The sequence below is a fragment of the Sturnira hondurensis genome, unplaced genomic scaffold (assembly GCF_014824575.4).
Source record: "Sturnira hondurensis isolate 20B ecotype Veracruz unplaced genomic scaffold, ASM1482457v3 Scaffold0011291, whole genome shotgun sequence".
In the NCBI taxonomy this organism is placed as follows: Eukaryota; Metazoa; Chordata; class Mammalia; order Chiroptera; family Phyllostomidae; genus Sturnira; species Sturnira hondurensis.
Window position 1 is genome coordinate 2215602 of NW_028083922.1, and position 20306 is coordinate 2235907.

At 35.7% G+C, this 20306-nt stretch overlaps 1 protein-coding gene across 7 annotated transcripts in view; it reads left to right on the forward strand.

Moving 5' to 3' along the window:
- Positions 1-20306, forward strand: part of USP45 (ubiquitin specific peptidase 45) — a 63334-nt gene that overhangs the window by 11067 nt on the left and 31961 nt on the right. For 6 of the 7 annotated variants that reach the window (XR_005068471.1, XM_037059721.1, XM_037059723.1 and 3 more), the window contains exons 5-8: positions 729-829; positions 13146-13288; positions 13703-13798; positions 17213-17343. Coding sequence is in view for 6 of the 7 variants with exons in the window: in XM_037059721.1 (XP_036915616.1) it covers positions 729-829; positions 13146-13288; positions 13703-13798; positions 17213-17343 (471 nt within the window). In the remaining variant the exon portion in view is untranslated. The remainder of the gene's footprint in view (positions 1-728; positions 830-13145; positions 13289-13702; positions 13799-17212; positions 17344-20306) is intronic. The other variant, XM_037059724.1, reaches the window with a different exon arrangement.

Here is a 20306-nt window from a genome sequence, read left to right on the forward strand (position 1 = left end):
TACCTATCACCCAGCTTTGAACATTACAACCCACAGCTAATCTTGCTTCCTTTAAACCAGGACTTCTCTGAGTACTATTGTCATTTGGGCCGATAATTCTTTTTGTGAGTGGACTGCCCTATACATTACAGGATGTCTAGCAGCATCCTTAGCCTCCTTACCCACTGGATGCCAGTAGTTGCTTCCCCAGTGTGACAACCAAAATGGTCTCAAGACATTGCCAGATTTCTCGTGCAGGACCAAATTGTTCCTGTTTGAGAATCACTGACATGCCCTCATCCACTTCTCCCTTCTTACGGTAGTTACCTTGACACTTTGCTCTCCCTTACCCTTTATCTTTTAAATCTCATCCATTCATTTGATACCTGAAAATATATAAGATAAATGTGTTCATTTTTCTCCAGGTCCACTCTTTCTATCCTTATCTGCTAGTATTCCTGATGCCCTACAATTTGACATTAGTCAGTGATAGTTTTGAATTTACACAGGATCATATCACTCTCCTGCTTGAAAATCCCTTAGGGCATTCCATTACACTTAGGGTAAACTACCAAAACTTTAATTTGAATACTGAGGCTTCCTATGAACTGTCCACTGCTTATTTCTCTAGACTCTCCTTGTGCCTCACCATAATTTAAAGACAAAAGTAGATAAACACCAACTTTATTACCTGATGTACAAAATTATTGAAAATCATTTCATAATATTTGCTTAAATTTTGTTTTCAGGTGTTACGAGTGTGATGAAAAATTATCAACGCATTGTAATAAGAAGGTTTTGGTTCAGATAGTTGATTTTCTCCAGAAACATGTTTCTAAAACGCAAACAAGTAAGTTAAGCAATTGCTGAAGAAATTTGCATTCAACTGTAGTATTTTTTATTTGGTAGAAAGAGTTCATAAATTCATAAAGAATGCCTTAGATTTTAAGGTTGCCTCTAAGTGCACGTGCTGTATATTCTTTGGCAGCTGTCCTGTGTTGTATTTACATAACTGGTAATGAGAGACTGGTGAGGGTGGCGGCTACATCATGGGCTTTTGAGTCAGATAGTGCTGAGTTTGAATATAGGATCCACCTGAGTTACTTACTGTCTATGTGACTTTTACTCCTTAGTTTCCTTACTTAAAAAATTAGGATAACAATTCTTTCGTGTCTAGTTGTCATGAGGCTGAGACATTTTCTAAAGATTTAGACATGATATATGTAAAAATACTCGTGTAATGCCTGGCACATATTTATGAAATAATATCTATTATTTGTCATGTAATGGTAGTACAGTTCTGACACTACCTGAGCCCTAACCTGACAGAGTGAGGGCTCAGTTCCCCCACCAGATGCCCTCACTTCACACACCATCCTCAGGTTCAGGGGTTCCCAGGCCACCCACATTTCTGAACAACTGGCTACAAACTCAGGGGTTTCTACTACCCTCTTTGGTTCAATAATTTGCTACAATGATTCAGAGAACTCAGGAAAGTGCTAACCTTACAATTACAGTTTTATTATAGTAAAAGAGAGAGAGAGAGAGAGAGAGAGAGAGAGAGATAGAGGCAGACACAGACACATAGTGTGGGTCTGGGAAGGTCCCCAAAATGCAGCTTCTGTATCATCTTCCTGCAGGATCAGGATACATCACCTTCCTGGCACACTGATGTGAAACAATATAAAGTTATTAACCAGGGAAGCTCAGTGGAGCCTTGATGTCCTGTGTTTTTTATTGGGGTTTCACTGCATCAGCATTGCTGCATGATTTAACTCAGTCTCGAGTACCCCAGCCCTCTAATCACACACTTGGTCTTTATGACATGCCTGGCTCCCACCCCGAGTCATTTCACTAGCATAAACTGTCTAGGCACCCACAATGAATATAAAAGACACTTTGTTGACTTTGTTAACACACACTATGAAGTGTGGTCCGAGGGCCCCAACATGAATTGAAAGAACACTTCAGCTACTCTGGATATCCAAGAATTTTGTGAGTACTTCTCAGGAACATGGGATAAAGGGCAGCCAAGTTCTTTATTATAAAGTAATAATGTATTATATAGTAATTAGATACTTTGTTATCTATCTAATGTGTAAGAAATATATAGTATGTGTTATACAAATTAAGTGTTATAGGGAGGCAGTGTCTTCATTCAAAAATATTAAGTGCTTACCACATGCTAGGTTTTATACTTTATTTGATATGTAGTGGTAAAACAAAGACATTTTATCTTGCCCTTTTGGGGATAGAGTATAGTGTGGAGGACAGACAAAAAATAAGCAAATATGTAACTTTTGATATGTGCTAAAAAGGAAAGAAACAGATTGCAGAGATAATTGATAACATATTAGTCACAGTGATCAAGAAAGACCAATATGGCTGGAGTTTGGTTGCTGGAGAGAGTGGGATGAGGTGAAATTAAGAGGTGGGTGGGCAGGTTATGAAGGATACTGCATGGAATTCCTTGGTAAAGAATTTTTATTCGATTCCCAGTCAGGGCACATGCCTGGGTTGCAGGCCAGTTCCCAGCAGGGGACTCAAGAGAGGCAACCATACATTGATATTTCTCTCCTTCTCTCCTTCCCTTTCCCTCTAAAGATAAATAAATAAAAAATTAAAAAAAGAATTTTTATTCCATCAGAAGTATAATGGAAGCTATTAAAGTATTTTAACCAAATAACAGTTATTTCATCTTTTTTAAAAAATATTTTTTTAGCCCTGGCTGGTTTGGCTCAGTGGGTTGCGTGCTGGTCTGCGAACCAGCATGTTCGATTGCCAGTTCGATTCCCATGTTGCCAGTTCGATTCCCAGTCAGGGCACATGCCTGGGTTGTGGGCCAGGTCCCCAACTGGGGGAGTGTGAGAGGCAGCTGATCGATGTCTCTCTCCCTCTTCTTCTCCCTCCTTTTCCCTCTCTCTAAAAATAAACAAATAAAATCTAAAATACATATTTTAAATAAATATATATTTATTATATATAATATTTTATTATGTATATATTTTAGGGAAGAGAGGGAGAGAAACATCGATTGGTTGTTTCTCATATGCACCCCTACTGGGGACTGAACCCGCAACTTAGGCATGTGCCCTGACCTGGAATCGAGCCAGCGACCTTTCACTTTTGGGGGTGACAACCAACCAACTGAACCACACTGGTCAGGGCAGTTACTTCATCTTTTTATAAGATTTATAATATTACTCCGATCATTAGTTGGAGAAGAGACTGTTGGGGGTTAAGAGTGAGGGTGGGGCAGTCCCTAAGGAGGTTAAAGGAGGTGGTAGACCAAGGGAGAGACTAGTAGAGGCACTGGGGGAAGGTGGATGGGGTAAAATGTGATGAGGAGGGAGAGTGGGAGGGATGCAGTGCAAACCTCAGGATTTCGATTAACTAGGTGAAGGGAGTGAAGGGTCATGCTAATTTTGACATGCCTTTGGAGCAGAACTGAACTGCTTAGTACTTGACATCAGAAACCAAAAAAATTATATCAAAATATAGTTGTCAGCCATAGTTTCTGTAGTCCAATATACGTTGTATGTGTTAGCTATGGCTCTGAGACAGTATGGTGAGGAAATTGGAGGAGGAACTAGAGGAGGTAAACTCAGGTTCCTGGACAGTAGAAGAAATGATTGAGTTTATAACACTTATTCAACAAACATTTATTGAAATCTTACTCTGTTATACAGTTATAGCTCCAATTGTGTTCAAATAGAGAATCAGGAAAAATATGGTGAGGAGAGATACTTATTACTTGAGGAATAGAGATGTTGGTCTCTACGCTGTCTCCTGAAAACTACACATTAAATTTGTTGTCCACAATAAGATAGGCAGGGATATGATGCTAAGGGTGACAAAAGTGCAGTCGTAGAAATTATTTTCTCTGTATTTTTCACCTCAGAGTTTCCTTGAGATTAAGAACAAAGACAGTCTGATTGTGTTTAATTTTACAGATTTCTTGAGTATTTATTGTCATAAGGAATGTAAGGTAGGGAGAATGAGATAATATTGTAGGAAGAACAAGGGCTTTGAGTCAGGCATTCTGGTGTTCAAATTCAACTCTTTCCGTCCGTCACTAGCTATGTGACCTGGGGCAGATTACAGCTTGTCTGAGCCTCATTGTCCTCAGCATTTTTGCCCTCTTTCCATGAGGCTTCCAGAAATATAGATTGATAAAACAGTTCCTGCCCCAAAGAAGTTTAAGATCTAAGAGAAACTGAGATAAAAAAGTAATGATAACATAAGTAGAATAGAATTTGGATTTTGAGAGATGTTTAAACCAAGTCCTTTAGATAGTCAAAGAGGCATATGATCAGTTGAAAGGAATACAGAAGGAATCTAGGATGAATTGGCTTTCAGGCTGACCCCCTAAAGGGTGAACTTGGGATAAGTGGAGATGAGAGGGGAAATCATTTCAGGTGGTGGAAAGGACCTGTGTACGCTTTAATTGTGTTTAGGAGCTATGGGTGACACCTGAAATGGTGGGAAATAGGTTCTTGAGGGAACTTGAGAGTGTATAGAGCTTTCAAATCTGGAGAGAGACGTAGTTTTGAATTCAAGGTTTCCAGAAGTTCTAGGGCAGAATGTGGGTATCTTTGCTTTCCAAACTACAGGATTTGTCAGGCAAGTGTGATTTAAAATAAGATCCCTTGACATTCTAGAAGTAAGTTTTGGGAGATAATAATTTGCTGTATTCTTTCTTTCATAAGGCTTTAGTATATTTTTCCCAAATATTTTAAAAACCAAAAGTGGAAGTTGCTGTTGGGGTTTGTAAGAATGCTTGATATGATTATGTAGCTATATATGGTAATTCAAAAAATATGAAACTGTGTGTGTTATATTTAGGTGGAAGAACAAGAATGATTTGAAAAGATTCTTTTTATATTTTGCACTAAGTAAAAATAACTCTACTGAGAGGAAAGCCTGCACCTACTTGTACCTTAAACATGTTTTAAATGATTCAGTGCCTCAACTAATGTCCAGTACAGCTGCATCCGCTTCTCTGTACAGAGAGTCTAGGCTGGTGCCCCATCCGTCTCTAAAAACAACTAGCTCAGAGAACCTCAGCTTTTGGCTTAATAGTCCGTTAGACTCTTAAAAATTTATTGAGGGCTTGAAGAGCATTTGCTAAGTAGGCTATATATCAATAATTAATGTAATAGAAGTTAAAACAAAGAAAATTAAACAATTGATTTACTGAAAATAGTAGTAATTTCATGATATGTTAACTCAAATAACATTTTAAAGAAAGAACTATTTTTAAAAGGTAACACAAACATAATAAGTGGCATTGTTTTACATTTTTACAAATCTAATGTCTAGCTTAATGGAAGAGAGCTGGATTCTCATACCTGCTTCTGTGCCCAGTCTGTTGTGCTATCACCTGGCAGGTAGCCTCTGGAAGCCTGCATTGTGTAACTGAGCATGAATGAAAGTAAAAAAAGGAAACAACATTAGATTTATAAAGTACTTCTGACCGTAAGGACCTTGGAAGGAAGGTGTTTTCAGATGTACTTCCGGAACTGCTGGCCTAGCACATTTCTGTCTCTTATTTTCTGTCTACAAGTCTGCAGCCTTACTTGCTCTCCGGCTCCGCTCAACCCTACTACAAGAACACTTGCCTAACCCTTCGTCTTATCTCCTTTCTCCCATGCAGCATACCTGAGAATGTAAGACCACAGGGTTTTGTGCTGTTTAGCTTTCATGTGTTTGTGCATCTGATTTGTAAAACTGTATGTTCCTTAAGGTCTGTACCCTGGCTTATATTCTTTTTTTATTCCTATGTGGCTAAGCCATACATACTTGCTGAATTGAACTGAACTAGCATGTAACAAGGTTTTACTGGGGAATTAGATAAGCTTTGCATTTTTGCCCCTCAAAAAGTCTGAGTATTAATATCAAAATTTTATTTATTCATTCAGTCTTTTAATATGTTTGCATTTCTAGCCAGACGCTGAGCTAGATATTGGAGATACAGTAGTGAATGAGACAGATCTATTTCTCAGTTCCTGCCATTACTGATCTTTTTGGTCCAGTAGGGCATATTGATGAATCACAGTTAAAATTGCTTGTTTAAATAGTGCCGTGATGGTGTAAGTGCACGGGAATGTGAGAATACTTTGGTGTAGTCTCTAACCTAGACTGGAAGAGCCAGAAACATTTTATTTAGAGGAAAGCCTTTCTAATCCAAGAGCTGAAAGATGTCTAGAAATCAGCTAGATGAAGAGGTTATGTGTTCCAAGCAGAGGAAATAGGTTATTGATGAGGGAGCTTGATATATTCAGGAAAATTTTATACAGCTGCACAGTTGAGTTTTGTGGTGCTGGGGAATGGTTACAGGTGAGACTCAAGAGGTGTGTAGGAACAGATGTTAAAGGGCCTTTGTAAATTCAGAGTTTATCCTGCAGGCAGTGAGGGCCCACTACTTTTAAATGGAGATGCAGGTGATTAGTTTTGTATTTTAGAAAATTTTCTTGACTATTATGTGGCTGATAGATAGGCATGCCTTTGTATGTGGTAATATGGGTTTATTGCATGATCAAATAAAGATTCCTAAGGCTAATGGTTAGCTAGGAGTTAATGGAACTTTGAGAATAAATAGGTGAGGTATTTATTATTTGGTTCCAAGCTAGAGGAGTCATGGGGCAGCAAGTTTTTTTCCTTTTTAAAAATTAAACTTCTTTTCAGCTGTAGAAATGGGCCAATTACATTAATACTACATGACTGGGTTAGGTAATTGCATTAAGCAGTTGAGGGAGCTCCAGTGCAGGTTCCCAGAAGAATGCATACAGCTGTGTAGATTTCACATCTGATGCTGGGATTTGCTTTAAAAAAAAAATCCCTCCACATCCTACCCCTCAAACACATACCAGAAAACTAAAAACAACCAATAAAATCCTGATATATAACACAAAGTTGAAAAAGAGCAAGAAGACTTTTTTGTGAGACCCATCCAGAAGTATATATTATTGAAAAGTGGGTCGAAATACTCAGAAAGGCTCATTTGTCACTTTGATAGTCTTGTAAATGTCATCTAAGTATTCTACAAATACTCATAGAATACGGGAGTTCCTGGTGAGGCAGTATTGTTGCATATTGTTTTTATTTTTGTGAACTAAACAGATGATTGACATCCCCACATCTTTTTTCTAAAACAATAAATTTTGCCTATAATTTTAATACTGGTGGGATACCACTTTCAAAGGGCTTAGAGAATAGCATATTTTGTTAAGTTCATTAAGCTTATACTTTTGGTGTAAAAACACATGATTTGTGTTGGTTCTTTTGGTTGAATTAACTATAAGTTCACTCTTTTTTGAAACAAGAAAAGTAAATGGTATGTTTGGGATCTGAAACAGTGTATCTGAAGATAAATAATATTACCCTGGCCAGTGTGACTCAGCTGGTTGGAGCCTCATCCAATAAACCATTAGGTTTCAGGTTTGCTACGTGGTCAGGACACACACACAGAGGTTGAGTGTTCGATTCCTGGTCAGGTCACGTATGGGAAGGCAACTAATTGATGTTCCTCTCCTACACTGATGTTTCTCTCTCTCTCCCTCTCTCTCTTCCTTCCTCTCTCTTTAAAAGCGATGAAAAAAAATGTCCTTGGGGGAGGATAAAAAAATAATATTATGCCCATTTACCGTGACAATTTGAATGTAATATAATACTTTAACCTGTTTTTAAAAAGTAATACATTTTGTTTTGCTTAAAAGTGATAGTCGTTTTCCTAAAAAAATATGCATTTTCAAAAATAAGTACTAAAAAAGGTTATTTCCCTGTATGAACAGGGTTAGGGGCAAAAAGATGTGGGACATTTGAAAACCAACATATTGTTACATGTAGGGATTTAAATCTGGGATTCATCATTTGAGAACAGAACACATAAAATTATTTGAGTATTTCCTCATTTCTCCCAAAGATGACACTTTACTAGTAACCTTCTGGAAACTAGTTAGGGAGAAATTAATTATGTACTTGGGTGCCTAAGGCATTAGGGCTTACTTCATTTGAGGAACCCTTTGAGAAATGCTACTATAAACTTTAATAAAGCTATAAATACACACACATCAAAGTCATCCAGTGCATTCTGCTTTGCTTGAGTAGTGGCCTTTTCTTTCATATCATCACTAGTATTTCATTAGTGTCTTAAATTATTGCACTTATTAGTCATGTCAACTCCTTTATACAGATAGTAGATCATAACATTTAAGTGTGTAGAGTCTGAAGCCAGACTGCCAAGTTTTGAATTTACTGTTACTTACTAGCTGATTTCATCATCTGTCTGCAATGAAGACAATTATCAGAGGAGATAACGCCTTCAATCACTTTCTTTGAATAAGCAAACTACCAAGTGTGTTTACCTTCCCCATACCTATGGGAAATTTGGGAAGCACCATTGTTCCCTTTCTGGTTTAACAAAAGTAATTTACAAATATTTATACCTTTGAGAAAGTAGACATTTAATATTACTTGGCACCACATTCACTATTGGTTTTCTATTTCCTCCCATGATCAGAAAAGATGCATCACTGTGTACTTGCTCTTTTATTTTTATAGGTTAAATTTGGGGGGGACTTTTGGCCAATTTATAAACACATGAAAATTTAATTACTGGTGTTAAACTACCCTCCAGAAAGATTATACAGAGGTTATAGTTGACAGGAATACTCGCTTTTTCATATTTAACTTTGATATTTAACTTTTCATATTTAATTTTTCATACTTAACTTTGTTTATAGTTTTTAGGGGTTTGAGGGTAATAATGAAGTTCTTAATGTCATTTTTGCCATGCCCACCAGTTTTTTGTGTGTGTGAGTGCTTTGCTGGTGCTTCAACCAATTTTCTGTCATGTAAGACCTGAGTATGCACAAAATCTTATCAGGTTGCTCAATCAGTAGCTCTTGGAGTACTCAGATTATAGGATTAAAGGTAAACTACAGAGATTAAACATTTTATCTAGAATGTCTGAATTTTTTTCTTCATATTGTTTACCTTTTGGTGTCTGTTACTTGATCACATGAATGCAATGACTGATGACAGTGTTGGTAATATAAAGGTAAGGCAGTAAATCCCTTTTAATAAAATAATCTTCCAACACTGAAATTCTTTCTAATTATAGGCATTTCATGGATTCGGGTAAAACTTGAAAACAAAGCAAATGATAATCAGAATTTTGTATAATTTGTCTTTCTTGTTATTGCTGTAGCAGCTTTGTCCTTTTAACTACACTGTACTTCGAAACATTTGGAAGTGTAGTCCCCAGTGCATTTGGTTCTTAAAGTGAATAAGATCTAAAATCACTGTCAGAATGAGAAAGCTTTGTTGTTTCTAAAAACCAAATAATCACTAATTATTCTTTAATAGAAGTAATAGGTTGCTTCTTATCAAAACGTGTACCTGTTTTTATGTCAAATAATTGAGAGACTGATTCTGAGACTCCCTTGTTTTAATTTAGAATCTTAAACTTCATTTGAGTTTCTTAGTGAGTAAATGTACATGTGTGCTTGGTACCTAAAATTTTAGTAAGGTATTATCATGAATTTAAGGCTTAATATCTTGGTGCTGCTTACTGTGTATCAGTTCCTTATTCTGTAGTCATAAATCATATGCAGTTGAGTATATATAGGTAGTGGTTTAATGGACATTTGATAAATCAATTGAATTTGAACTGTCACATTTTATAAATGTGCTATTCAGTAAAATGAAAAACTTGCACTTTAAATAAAACAAATAGTTCTTAGAAAGTCATTTTATTTTCTTGTTAAATTATCTGATCTATTTAACATTCAAATCCAATAGCATAATTTATTTTGAATCTGTTCTCACAGACTTACATGTAAAAGTCAACAAATAGATCCCTGCCACTTGTGTGAAGTGGCTATTTAACCATGAAATAAACTATTTTTATTGCTCTTGCCTGTGGACATGTTCTTTCTGGCAGAACTGTCCATATTTGGTGGCTCTGCTCGGAGAGCCAGGTGGTGCTGAAAAGCATCGCACAGTGAAGCGTGGATATGTCTAGGCTTGACATTTGTCATCCCTTACTGCTGAAGGGAAGAGTAAAATCTGTTTTTCCATATGTTTATGCTTTTTTTTCCGCCTGAAGTTTTGTCCAGATGGTCTTATGAACATTGTTTACTTTAGGATGCTATCCCAGATGTTTTGAAAACTGATGGGAAATGTGGTACACAGATAAATAAATCATTTACATGTTATGGTTTTAAAATGTTATTTGTTCTTATACAATTAAAGTATTTATTTCTGGAAGTATTTTCCCAAGTGAATAATAAATGTATACATGTAATATATTTTTATATAGCTAATATAATCTATATAGTTTAGTTCTCCCAGTCACTCTGTTTTCATGTTAATAAGCTAAAAAATGTTATGGCAACATTTATTAAGAATGTTAACTAAAGAAAATACTATTGAAGAGTCGTATTTGTTTAGGACTGAAAATACCCAAACCTGTAAGAATCTTACCGTACTTTCTTTAATGATTCTTCTCATTGTACATAAATCATTGAAGAGAAATTAGGTGGTAAAATAACAATGGATTTATAATTAAAAGATTATCATTATGACCATCAGCAAATTACTTAACCTGACGGAGACTGAGTTTTGTAAATGTAAAATCAGAGTAAGATTTTACTGAGTAAGATTTAATGACTCTTTCATCATAAATCTCTTATAAATCACTATGAAACCATCTAGTGGCAATGGCTATAGTGAAACCTGCCAATTCTAGCTTTCAGTTGCAATCTCAGATATAATAATAAAGAGGTAGACAACACTCATTTGCAACCCCAGCCAAGATGACTATGGGGCTGCTTCTTGTTTGTGTAGTGCCTCTTAAATACTGATGGGTTTTTTTCTCATTTGCTTGTACATTCACTTGCAAATTTGAATATTGCTCTCTCTTTTCTGTATGCCTGATCTCTGCACTTCAGTGACCTTCTCCATTAATTGTACTAGTTTTTGCTCCAAAACTCTCCTACGGAGTTTAATTCTTATCACTTATTGTTATATTTGGAGAACAGAGGAAGAGACCTTTCTTGTTCTTCACTGTGTTAACTTGGAATTCTAGAGTTGGGAGTTAAGAACAACTCTTCAATATGTGAACAACAGACATCCAATAACCTGTTTGCTTATTCTTTGCTTAAAGAATAAAGAGGAAAAGCAGGTAATAAGGTTTATGAAAAAATATTGTGTCATAGGGTAAAAGTTAAGACTTGAAAGAAAGATCTTTTCCATGTAATCAATTTGCTTAATGATAGAAACATTTTAGAAACTACCAATTCATTTTTCTCAATGAGATAAAATAGTTTCACATGTTAAAAAAGAAAAGCCAAGAAATTATGAAAACCACAGTCAATATAAAAAGAAAAACTCATATTAGCAATTCAGAAAATCCAATTAGAAATAAGAAGTAAACTTGAGAGAAAAAACTCAGTACAGAAAATGATTAAAGAGAAAAAAAGGAGCAGATAAGCAACAGACATGAAGGGCTAGCTCATGAAGATACTGATTTTGGCACAAATCGAACGATTCCTGGTAGGCTCTCTGGAATGTTTTTCACACATTTCACACAAATGTGCTTACCATGCCAGGTACTTTGCAAATAGCAGCTTGTTTAATCCTTATGAAAAGTCTATGAGCAAATGTGTTAATAATCTCACTCAATTAATACTGGAGCCCTGTCTCTAGATGCCTTTCAGGGGAGGGGCAGAAGTCAAAGATGCCAAGTCAAGCTTTGTTTGAACCAATAGCATGTGCCTGACATCAGTTTGCCAGTACCCAAGTTTTTCTTTGTGGTGTTTGTTCCTTGCTCCCTCCTTAGACTAGAGCTGCCTCCACCACCCACCTCACCTCCCTTAATATTGTTGTAGAGAAGGGTGGGGTGGGGAGGGGCTGTCTTATTTCTTCTTAAGAGCTCATCAGAGACACGGAGGGCTACAAGTCTACTGTACTTTCTGTTTCATCTTGTAGGTTTTCATTGACATTGGATTTTTATAATGTATGTTCTCCCCAGTATCACACCCTTGTGGAAGAAAAAAAAATGGTCATAGGAGACATTCTCTAATCTCCATTAATCTGATTGGAGGGGCAAACTGCCAAACATTTAGAAGTTAGTTAGCAGTGCAAGGCAGCATGTCAGTATTAGATGAATAAATTATGTAATGTAGTTGTAGAGGACTACATAACCTGAGGTTGAAAGGAATTGAATTTAAAAGAACATTCAGTTAAAAACCAAAAAATTTGAGAACTTGGGAATTTCCTGTCCAACTTCAAATAATAATGATTCATAAAGCAATCTGCTGTTAAATAGATATAATTAATCATGTTCATAAATGTTACTAATTGTTCATTTTCAGACTAATATTAAACATGATACTGTAATTAACAAATTTGTATTAATTATACAAGTTAGTAAGCCCAAAACATGTACTTATGTACTATATGCTTAGGTATTTTACCTTTTATATTATAATTCTATTACTTTTTAAACTTTTTATTTGAAAATTTCAAATGCAGAAAAGTTGCAAGAATAATATGAAATATATGGTGATTTGCTTTTTAAAATTATCAATTCAGTATCACTTTCATTTTGTTCAGTGAATGATAGTCTATTTAGTGCCCTTCTTTATTTTGATATTTAAATTGCCCTGCATTGGAACAGTGGGAACTTGTTAAAAATGTCTCCTGTGTATTTTGAGATACTCTTCACTTTTTTTGTGAGCATTACCTTATGTTTCAGGCCCAATAATAATGTTATAGGCTCATTTTGCCTCTTGGCTGCCCCATGTTCAGAATCAGCCTCTTCTTCAAAGGGTCTACAGTCCTTTTAGTTGGGAATGGTATTTAGGAACCATGATCTGGATCTTTTGTGCTTGTCTTTTTAATTCACTCTTTTGCATTTAATTTTTTAATTCATCTGGAATTTATTCTGCAGTGTGGTGTGAGGTATAGATGTGTACATTAAAATGAATTAAAATGAATTGCTTTACTCATGACATTTATTTGTGTTTGTGTCCTTGCCCTTTAGGAATATTGATTCAGGAGAAACATCTTGTTTAATTTCAAATAATGTATTTAAGTTATGTCAAATGATATATATTTAATTTTACATTTCATGTCAGTTATGTTTTTTTCTAACTTAGGTACATTTTCCAAAATTATAAAACTTTGTGAAGAAAAATGTGAAACAGGTGAAAAAAAGAAGGGAAGAAAAGGCAGCTGTGTAACATCTGTAAAGGGAATTATGAATTTAGGAAATACTTGTTTTTTTAATGCAGTTATGCAGGTAAGAGCCATCAGAAAGCTTTGTAAAATGTAAAAGATAATTTTAATTAATTTATATTTGTTTGCATTCCTCTAGACTGTGAAATGACTGCTAAATGTCCATCTAGAAATTTCTGTTGCTACAAGTTCATCTAGAAATTTGTTTTCTTTTTGTCTGTTTTAGGCTCTTTTAAGCCATTGTCATACACACTCATAAACCTTTTTCTACAGTGCATCTTAAATATCTTCTCTATACTTTATCACGGCTCTGTCAGTAATAGTGACATTTATTAAATGTAAAATATATTCAATTAAGTTTTTTAACTTAATATTTTGCTATGCTAGACTAAATTTGAAACTTTGGGAACGTAATTTATTCCATAAAATCAGAGGCATAGTATACCTGAACCAGCAGACTACTTTTGTTTTCTTTTAGAACTTGGCACAGTCTTACATTCTTACTGAACTGATGAGTGAGATCAAAGAAAATGGTACAAAACTCAAGATTTTTCCTTCATCGGACTCTCAGCTGGTAAGAAGGGCCACTGATGTTGCCGAAATCTCTTTCCTGTTTCTCAGAACTGTCAACTGAGATGGTGATCAGAGGGCTTGAAAAAATAATTCAATAGTATTTTGTGAAAATTAACAATCAGATTTAAAACTTCCAAAATCATAACTTTAAGATATGTTTCAAACATATGGGTCAAATGATACAACAATATTGAGATAGCTTTCAAGCAAACATACTAGAAATATCAAGAAGAGTTTGACTTTTGTTGATTAAAACAGGACTTCTGTTTTGTAGTTACTGGTGGTATTTGCTTAAATATGGCACTTTTGTTCTTTATAGATAGATCTGGTTTTAATAGTGAACATCTAAAGGTTTTTTGAAGCCTAATCTGATAACAGATTTTTAAGCTCATGAGGAGACGGAGAGAGGCAGCTCGGACATTCAGCGCCCATAGTTAGGCCACGTGATTCAGACAATCTCTTGGAACACCACCCCGGCTAGGTTACTCCAGATCTGACAAAATGAGACAAAACAAGCCCACTTTCATGATTTTATCTAAATACACACAAAAAGCAGGTTATTCAACCACTTAGAAAATCCCTGATACCCTGTCTCTGCCTAAATGATTGAGGTGGTAGCTGTCTCTGCCTAAATGATTGAGGTTTACTAGTGGTAGCTTTATCCTCATTCTTGCCTCCCCCACCCATAGATAAAGTTTATTGAGACACCTAATTATAGAATTGCCCCTGCTTTCTGACAGTATCCAAGCTTAGACTCCTCATAGAATCACTCAGCTAGAGCCCAAACCCTATATTGGTTCTTTCAAACACCCTGTTATTGAGACACCCCACGGTTCCCTGTGTTCTCCCTCAGTGCCCTGAGTACAGTAGTAATCCCGCCTCCTTCAACCGCAGTTGTGTTCCTGGTGGTCTTTGCCTGTAGGGCATTGGCACTAATAATACTGATTTTAGTTAGAAATTGATTTGTGTTTTAGAGGAAGAAAGAGTGCTTGTGTAGTTCATGATCTGTTTCTCAAAAAACACTGATCAAAGAAGAGCTCTAAAAATTCTTAACCCAATGTAGTAATCTCAAATGTTTCTTCTAAGGAGGCAGTTTTGAAAGACAATATTTTATTTTTTTTGTTGTCAAAAAAGCAGACTATAAAGTCATTGCCTGTTCAGCCCATTAAAATGTTTATGGTAGATCCCAATGCCATTTTCTAAAGTGACGTGAGATAGTGAAGACTATTTTACTGAGTGTAGGGTAATACTTACTCGTTTGAAAGGTTTCCCATGAAATGAGATTGAATGTTAAGTTTGACTGTTCACATGTGGATCAGTGTCTCAAGATTACTGTATGGCAGTTAGATATTGGAGCTGATTAATCTTAGGACTTAGTTTTTTTTAGGACAGCGTTGACCTGAGTTGCGGGACTATCAATGTAGATCACTACTCTCTCAATAACCAATTTCACTTTGTCCTTTGTAATCTGTATGCCTTTAGTTTCTTTCTTTTTTTTTTTTACCATATCATGCTGACTTGAACCAGCAGTAATATGTTGAATAGAAGTGATGAGAGCAGACATCCTTGCCTTAATCCCCAAATGAGGGCAGAAACATTCAGTTTTTTCTATAATTAAGAATGAAGTTAACTGTAGGCTTTTCATACGTGTTCTTCATAAAGCTGAGGATATTCTCTTCTATTCCTAGTTTTCTGAGAGTTTTGTCATGAATGAGTGTTGAATTTTGTCAGATGCTTTTTCTGTATCTGCTGTATATGGTTTTTCTTCCTTATGTTGATGTGGCAAATTACACTGATTGATTTTCAAACTTATCTGGTATTCATTCCTAAAAGAAACCCCACTTAGTTATGATGTATTATTCTTATATGTTGCTGGGTTCAACTTGTTAATATTTGTATGCATCTCAGCAGTGTGCTTACTGTTAACAAACTTTTTATTAAATTATTCGTACAGAGAAGTATACATCATATTTGTATAGATGATGGATTTTCAGAAAGCGAACACACTGCACTGAAACTAACCAACACTTTGCTTAAGAAACAGAACATTACCAGCAGCTGGAAGCTCGCTTCAGGTTGCCTTCCATTCACTACCTCCTGACCTGACAGGGATAACCCCTAATCTGGTTGCCAGCGGGACAGATTAGTTTTGCCTGTTTTAATATTATATGTAAACGAAATCATGTAAGATACATTGTTTTGCATTTGGCTTCTATCAACATGTTTGAGGTTCATTATTGCATCATTACATTCTCATCAGCAAACTTAGTTTTGTTGTCAAAGTTAAAATGTGCTTTTAGAACCAAGGTTATTTTTACTGGCTTATTCTGAAAAATTTTTTACTTGGTCTAAAAATGCTTTATTTGGGAGTGGGGGATAGTATGCTTTAGTGCTTGGACTTTGAAACTGCCTTAGATTCTGCATTTGACTCTTGAGGTAACCTTCAATATACTTAACATGGCAGAAAGCGCAAGTGATCCTGTCTGGCTTAGGTTGCCCCCCCTCTGAGGGGTTGTACCCATCACTGACTAACCGACCAAGCATTGGAGGCAGAGATGGATGAAGCAGAAGCAGTGCTGCTGCCAGAGACAAGCTTTGTCTCCTTAGTGGCTCACAGACCGGAGGTCGCTCACTCAGCCTTAGCCATGGGGGCCAGTCACAGCTCCTGAAACCAGGCAGAGCGGTTCCCAACACGATGGTTTTAGCCAGATGGTGGATTTTTAAGGATAGATAGTATGAAATATATATGTAACATGTATTTCATGAATGCATAAATGAGACAGTGTGTTTGATAGTTTTCCTAGAAGATAACATACTCTAAGTTGTATTGAGGATTATATTTGGAATCTGCTTTTCATTCATTGTCCATAAAGAGGGAGGTTACTGGTGAAATTAATATTTTAGAAAACAAAACTGGTGGGAAAAATTCTGAAAGTGCATTGATTCTTCACACAATTGAAGCTTCTTTTGTCAAGCTTTTGTCTCTTTCCTTTAAAAGAGAGAGAGAGTGTACTGATTTGGTGACATAATTTCCCATTCCTCACTTAATAGTAGAATATTTGGGGAAAGGAAAGGCATGGAGTTTTGCTAAAAAATATAATTTATGATTATTTGTAAAAGGGTCCAAATATCCAGTAGATGAATAATTTTACTTTTAGGAGAGTGCATTAAGGGACAGTTACAAGCAACTAAAGATGGATTTTTTCATTCTTAAGGTATTAGTTTTATTAAGTAGAAGGCAGATGATATGATTATACCTGTGTTTTTCAAGAAAATTCCATTTCTTCATTTTGATATATTTTATGTATGAGAATGAAGTTTCTTAATACAGCTGAAGCAATTGAGTTGTCATAACTGTTTGATTATAAATAATAAACTACATATTTCTCACCTAGCATTTTTCATGTTTTCAAAGGATCCATTAATGGTAGAACTTTCAAGCCCTGGCCCGCTGACCTCAGCCTTGATCCTGTTTCTTCACAGCATGAAGGAAACTGAAAAAGGACCGCTTTCTCCTAAAGCTCTTTTCAGTCAGCTATGTCAGAAGTGGGTGCACCTACATTTTTAATATAAATAATCCTAAGTTACAAAATACAGTTGTATTTATTCTTAATATGAGTCTCTTCACTCTGACTATAACATTGCTATTTTGCCTAGATTACAAGAGAAAGAGTTAACATTATTTAGTTGTAGCTCTGTGCTTCATGGAAATGATATCTTGTAATACTCCGAAGAGGTGATTATTTATCCCAATATTCTCTGTAAGGAAACTGAGACTCATAGAAGTCGAGTGGCTTACTTCATTTCATAGTGACAAAGACAGGGTGCAAATAGAGGTCTGTCCTGACACAGGAGCCCATGGTGTGCTACAACAAAGTAAGAAAATTATAGAATTGTAAAATCTAAAAGGATCATCTAACCTAGTCTCTTTCTTTTAAAAGATGAGCTTCGAGGCAGATAGAGTTTAAAGGAATTTCTCAAGATATTACAGTATGTTTAAAAACAAAATCTTTGAGTGCCTGAAAATAAACACATGTCATACAGGTCCTGACTTAGCTTTAATGTATTTATTTTTTTCTTCATATAAAAAATTGAGGATTTACTTTGTTGTCAGTACTTGCTACAATCCAGGAGCTCATAAACACAGCCCACAATGAATTAAAATATGTAGAAACAAAATGTTTTAAATATAAACTGGCATTTTTGTATACCTACAACCTTTAATATTTCATTTTAATTTAAGATTGTTATCTGTGGCATGGCGTTGTATTGTCTTTTATTATATTTTACCTCATAGTATTGTGCCAACATTAATTACTTCTTCTTCTTTTTTTGATCTATTGTGGAAAGAATACAACACGAGCTCTACCCTCTTAAACAATTTTTAAGTGTATAATACATTATTGTTGATTGTAGGTACACTGTTGTACAGCAGATCTCTGGAACTTATTCACCTTTTTAAAAAAATATTTTATTTATTCATTTATTTTTAGAGAGAGAAGGGAAGGAGAAAGAGAGGGAAAGAAACACCAATGTGTGGTTGCTCTCCATTCTGGGGACTTGGCCTGCAACCCAGGCATGTGCCCTGACTGGGAATCAAACCAGCAATGCTTTGGTTGGCAGGCCTGCGCTCAATCCACTGAGCTACACCAGCCAGGGCCTTATTCACCTTTTCAAGACAAAATTTATTGATTGGTCTTTTACAGAAAGAGAGGGAGAGATTGAGAGATAGAGATAGAGGGAGAAACATCAATTTGTTGTTCTACTCCTCTAGGCATTCATTGGTTGATTCTTATATGTGCCCTGACTGGGGATTGAACCTGTATCTTGGTGTATCAGGATGACGCTCTAACCAACTGAGTACCCAGCCAGGGCTGGAGCTTATCGTGCTTGACTGAAACTTTATGCCCACTGATTAGCAACTCCTCATTTTCACCTCTCTCCAGCCCCTCACAATGACCACTCCATTCTTTGATTCTATGAATTTGACTATTTCAGATTCCTTGTATAAGTAGAATCGTGCATTATTTGTCTTTCTGTGACTGGCTTATTTCATTGAGCATAATGTGCCATCATAAAATGTAGTAAAAAATATAATGTGTATATTGCATGTTGCATTTGCTTGGCAAAGGCTGTTTTCTCAAGCCTGAGCAGCAACAACAACAACAACAACAAAAATTCCTGAAAACTTTCAGAGACATAGGTACCTCAAAAAGTTAAGAATTTTTTAGGATATTAGGTACTTTAGAAATTTGTTTTTAGACTCTATCCAAAATAACTTTTTTTACATTTTTTCTGGTTTTATAAGGATTTATAAATTTTAAAAATTATTATTAAATAGATATGTTCATAGATATTTCAAACTAGTATTGTGTTTTCTTTTTAAAAGTAATTATATATATATATATATATATATATATATATATATACAGGCATATAAAAATTGTCTGCAATTTGTTTTCCTTAGTGTGTCTTGTACACCTTTCCATATAGTACATGTGAATATAACTTACTTGATTTTGTATATGTGTATATAGGGTGGAAAAAAGTAGGTTTACAGTTGTGAGTATGCAAAACAGTTTATTCTCGTATTATTATTTATTAACTGTTATTTTCCATATGAACAACTGTGAACCTACTATTGTTCAACCCTGTATGTGTGAATGTGTATATATATATCTTGTTGTACTTGTGAGAGTTCATTTGTAGGACAAATAGAATTACTGGGTGAAACATTATTTGAAAACATTAAAAAATTGCATTTTCTTTTGCTTTGTTGTGGGAGGAACTCTGGCCTGCAGAATCCTTCCATCCACTGTGGATGGTAAAGAAGTCATCCTGAACACAATCTTGCTGTTCCAGTGGAAAAGGGGGTAGCAATTCCCTCTAGTGGGTGGCAATTCCCTCTAGTGGAGAACGCCCTGAGCCCCTCCCCCAAACGGCTTTTATTGGGAATGGTATGTGTAGTGTATACAGCATACGTGCATAGCTCATCAATCAATGTCAAAAAGGCTATCATCGTCGAAAAACAGGTATTATCTATAGATAACAATAGAAGGAACACAGAGATCTGTCACAGGTCAGGGTCTGTTAGTCATGCTGATGCCAGAGTTTACTCCTTATGCCTTGAACTTAAACATCCAGTTTATATCACCAGGACTATATGAAACAAAGCAGAGCAGGCTTCAAAGGATACAATGTATTTATCAGGCCTGATTCCCAGGAGAACCCTTGGTGTTAGAGTCAAGTCATGTCTGCCACCTGCGTTTTCACGGGAGACTTACTTTGGAACAGCCAAAGAATGAAACCCTGCAACGCCACTCTTTTTTAAAAAATATATATTTTATTGATTATGCTATTTTTACTGATAAGCCCTTGCGGGGCTACAGTCTTGGAAACCGTACAGAGTGGTCCCCAACACTTTGTTATATTTACTTTAACAAAAATTGCATATTAAGAAAAGTGATTTTTAAAGAAGTCCAGTGAAGATTTAAGTCAGATATGTTGGG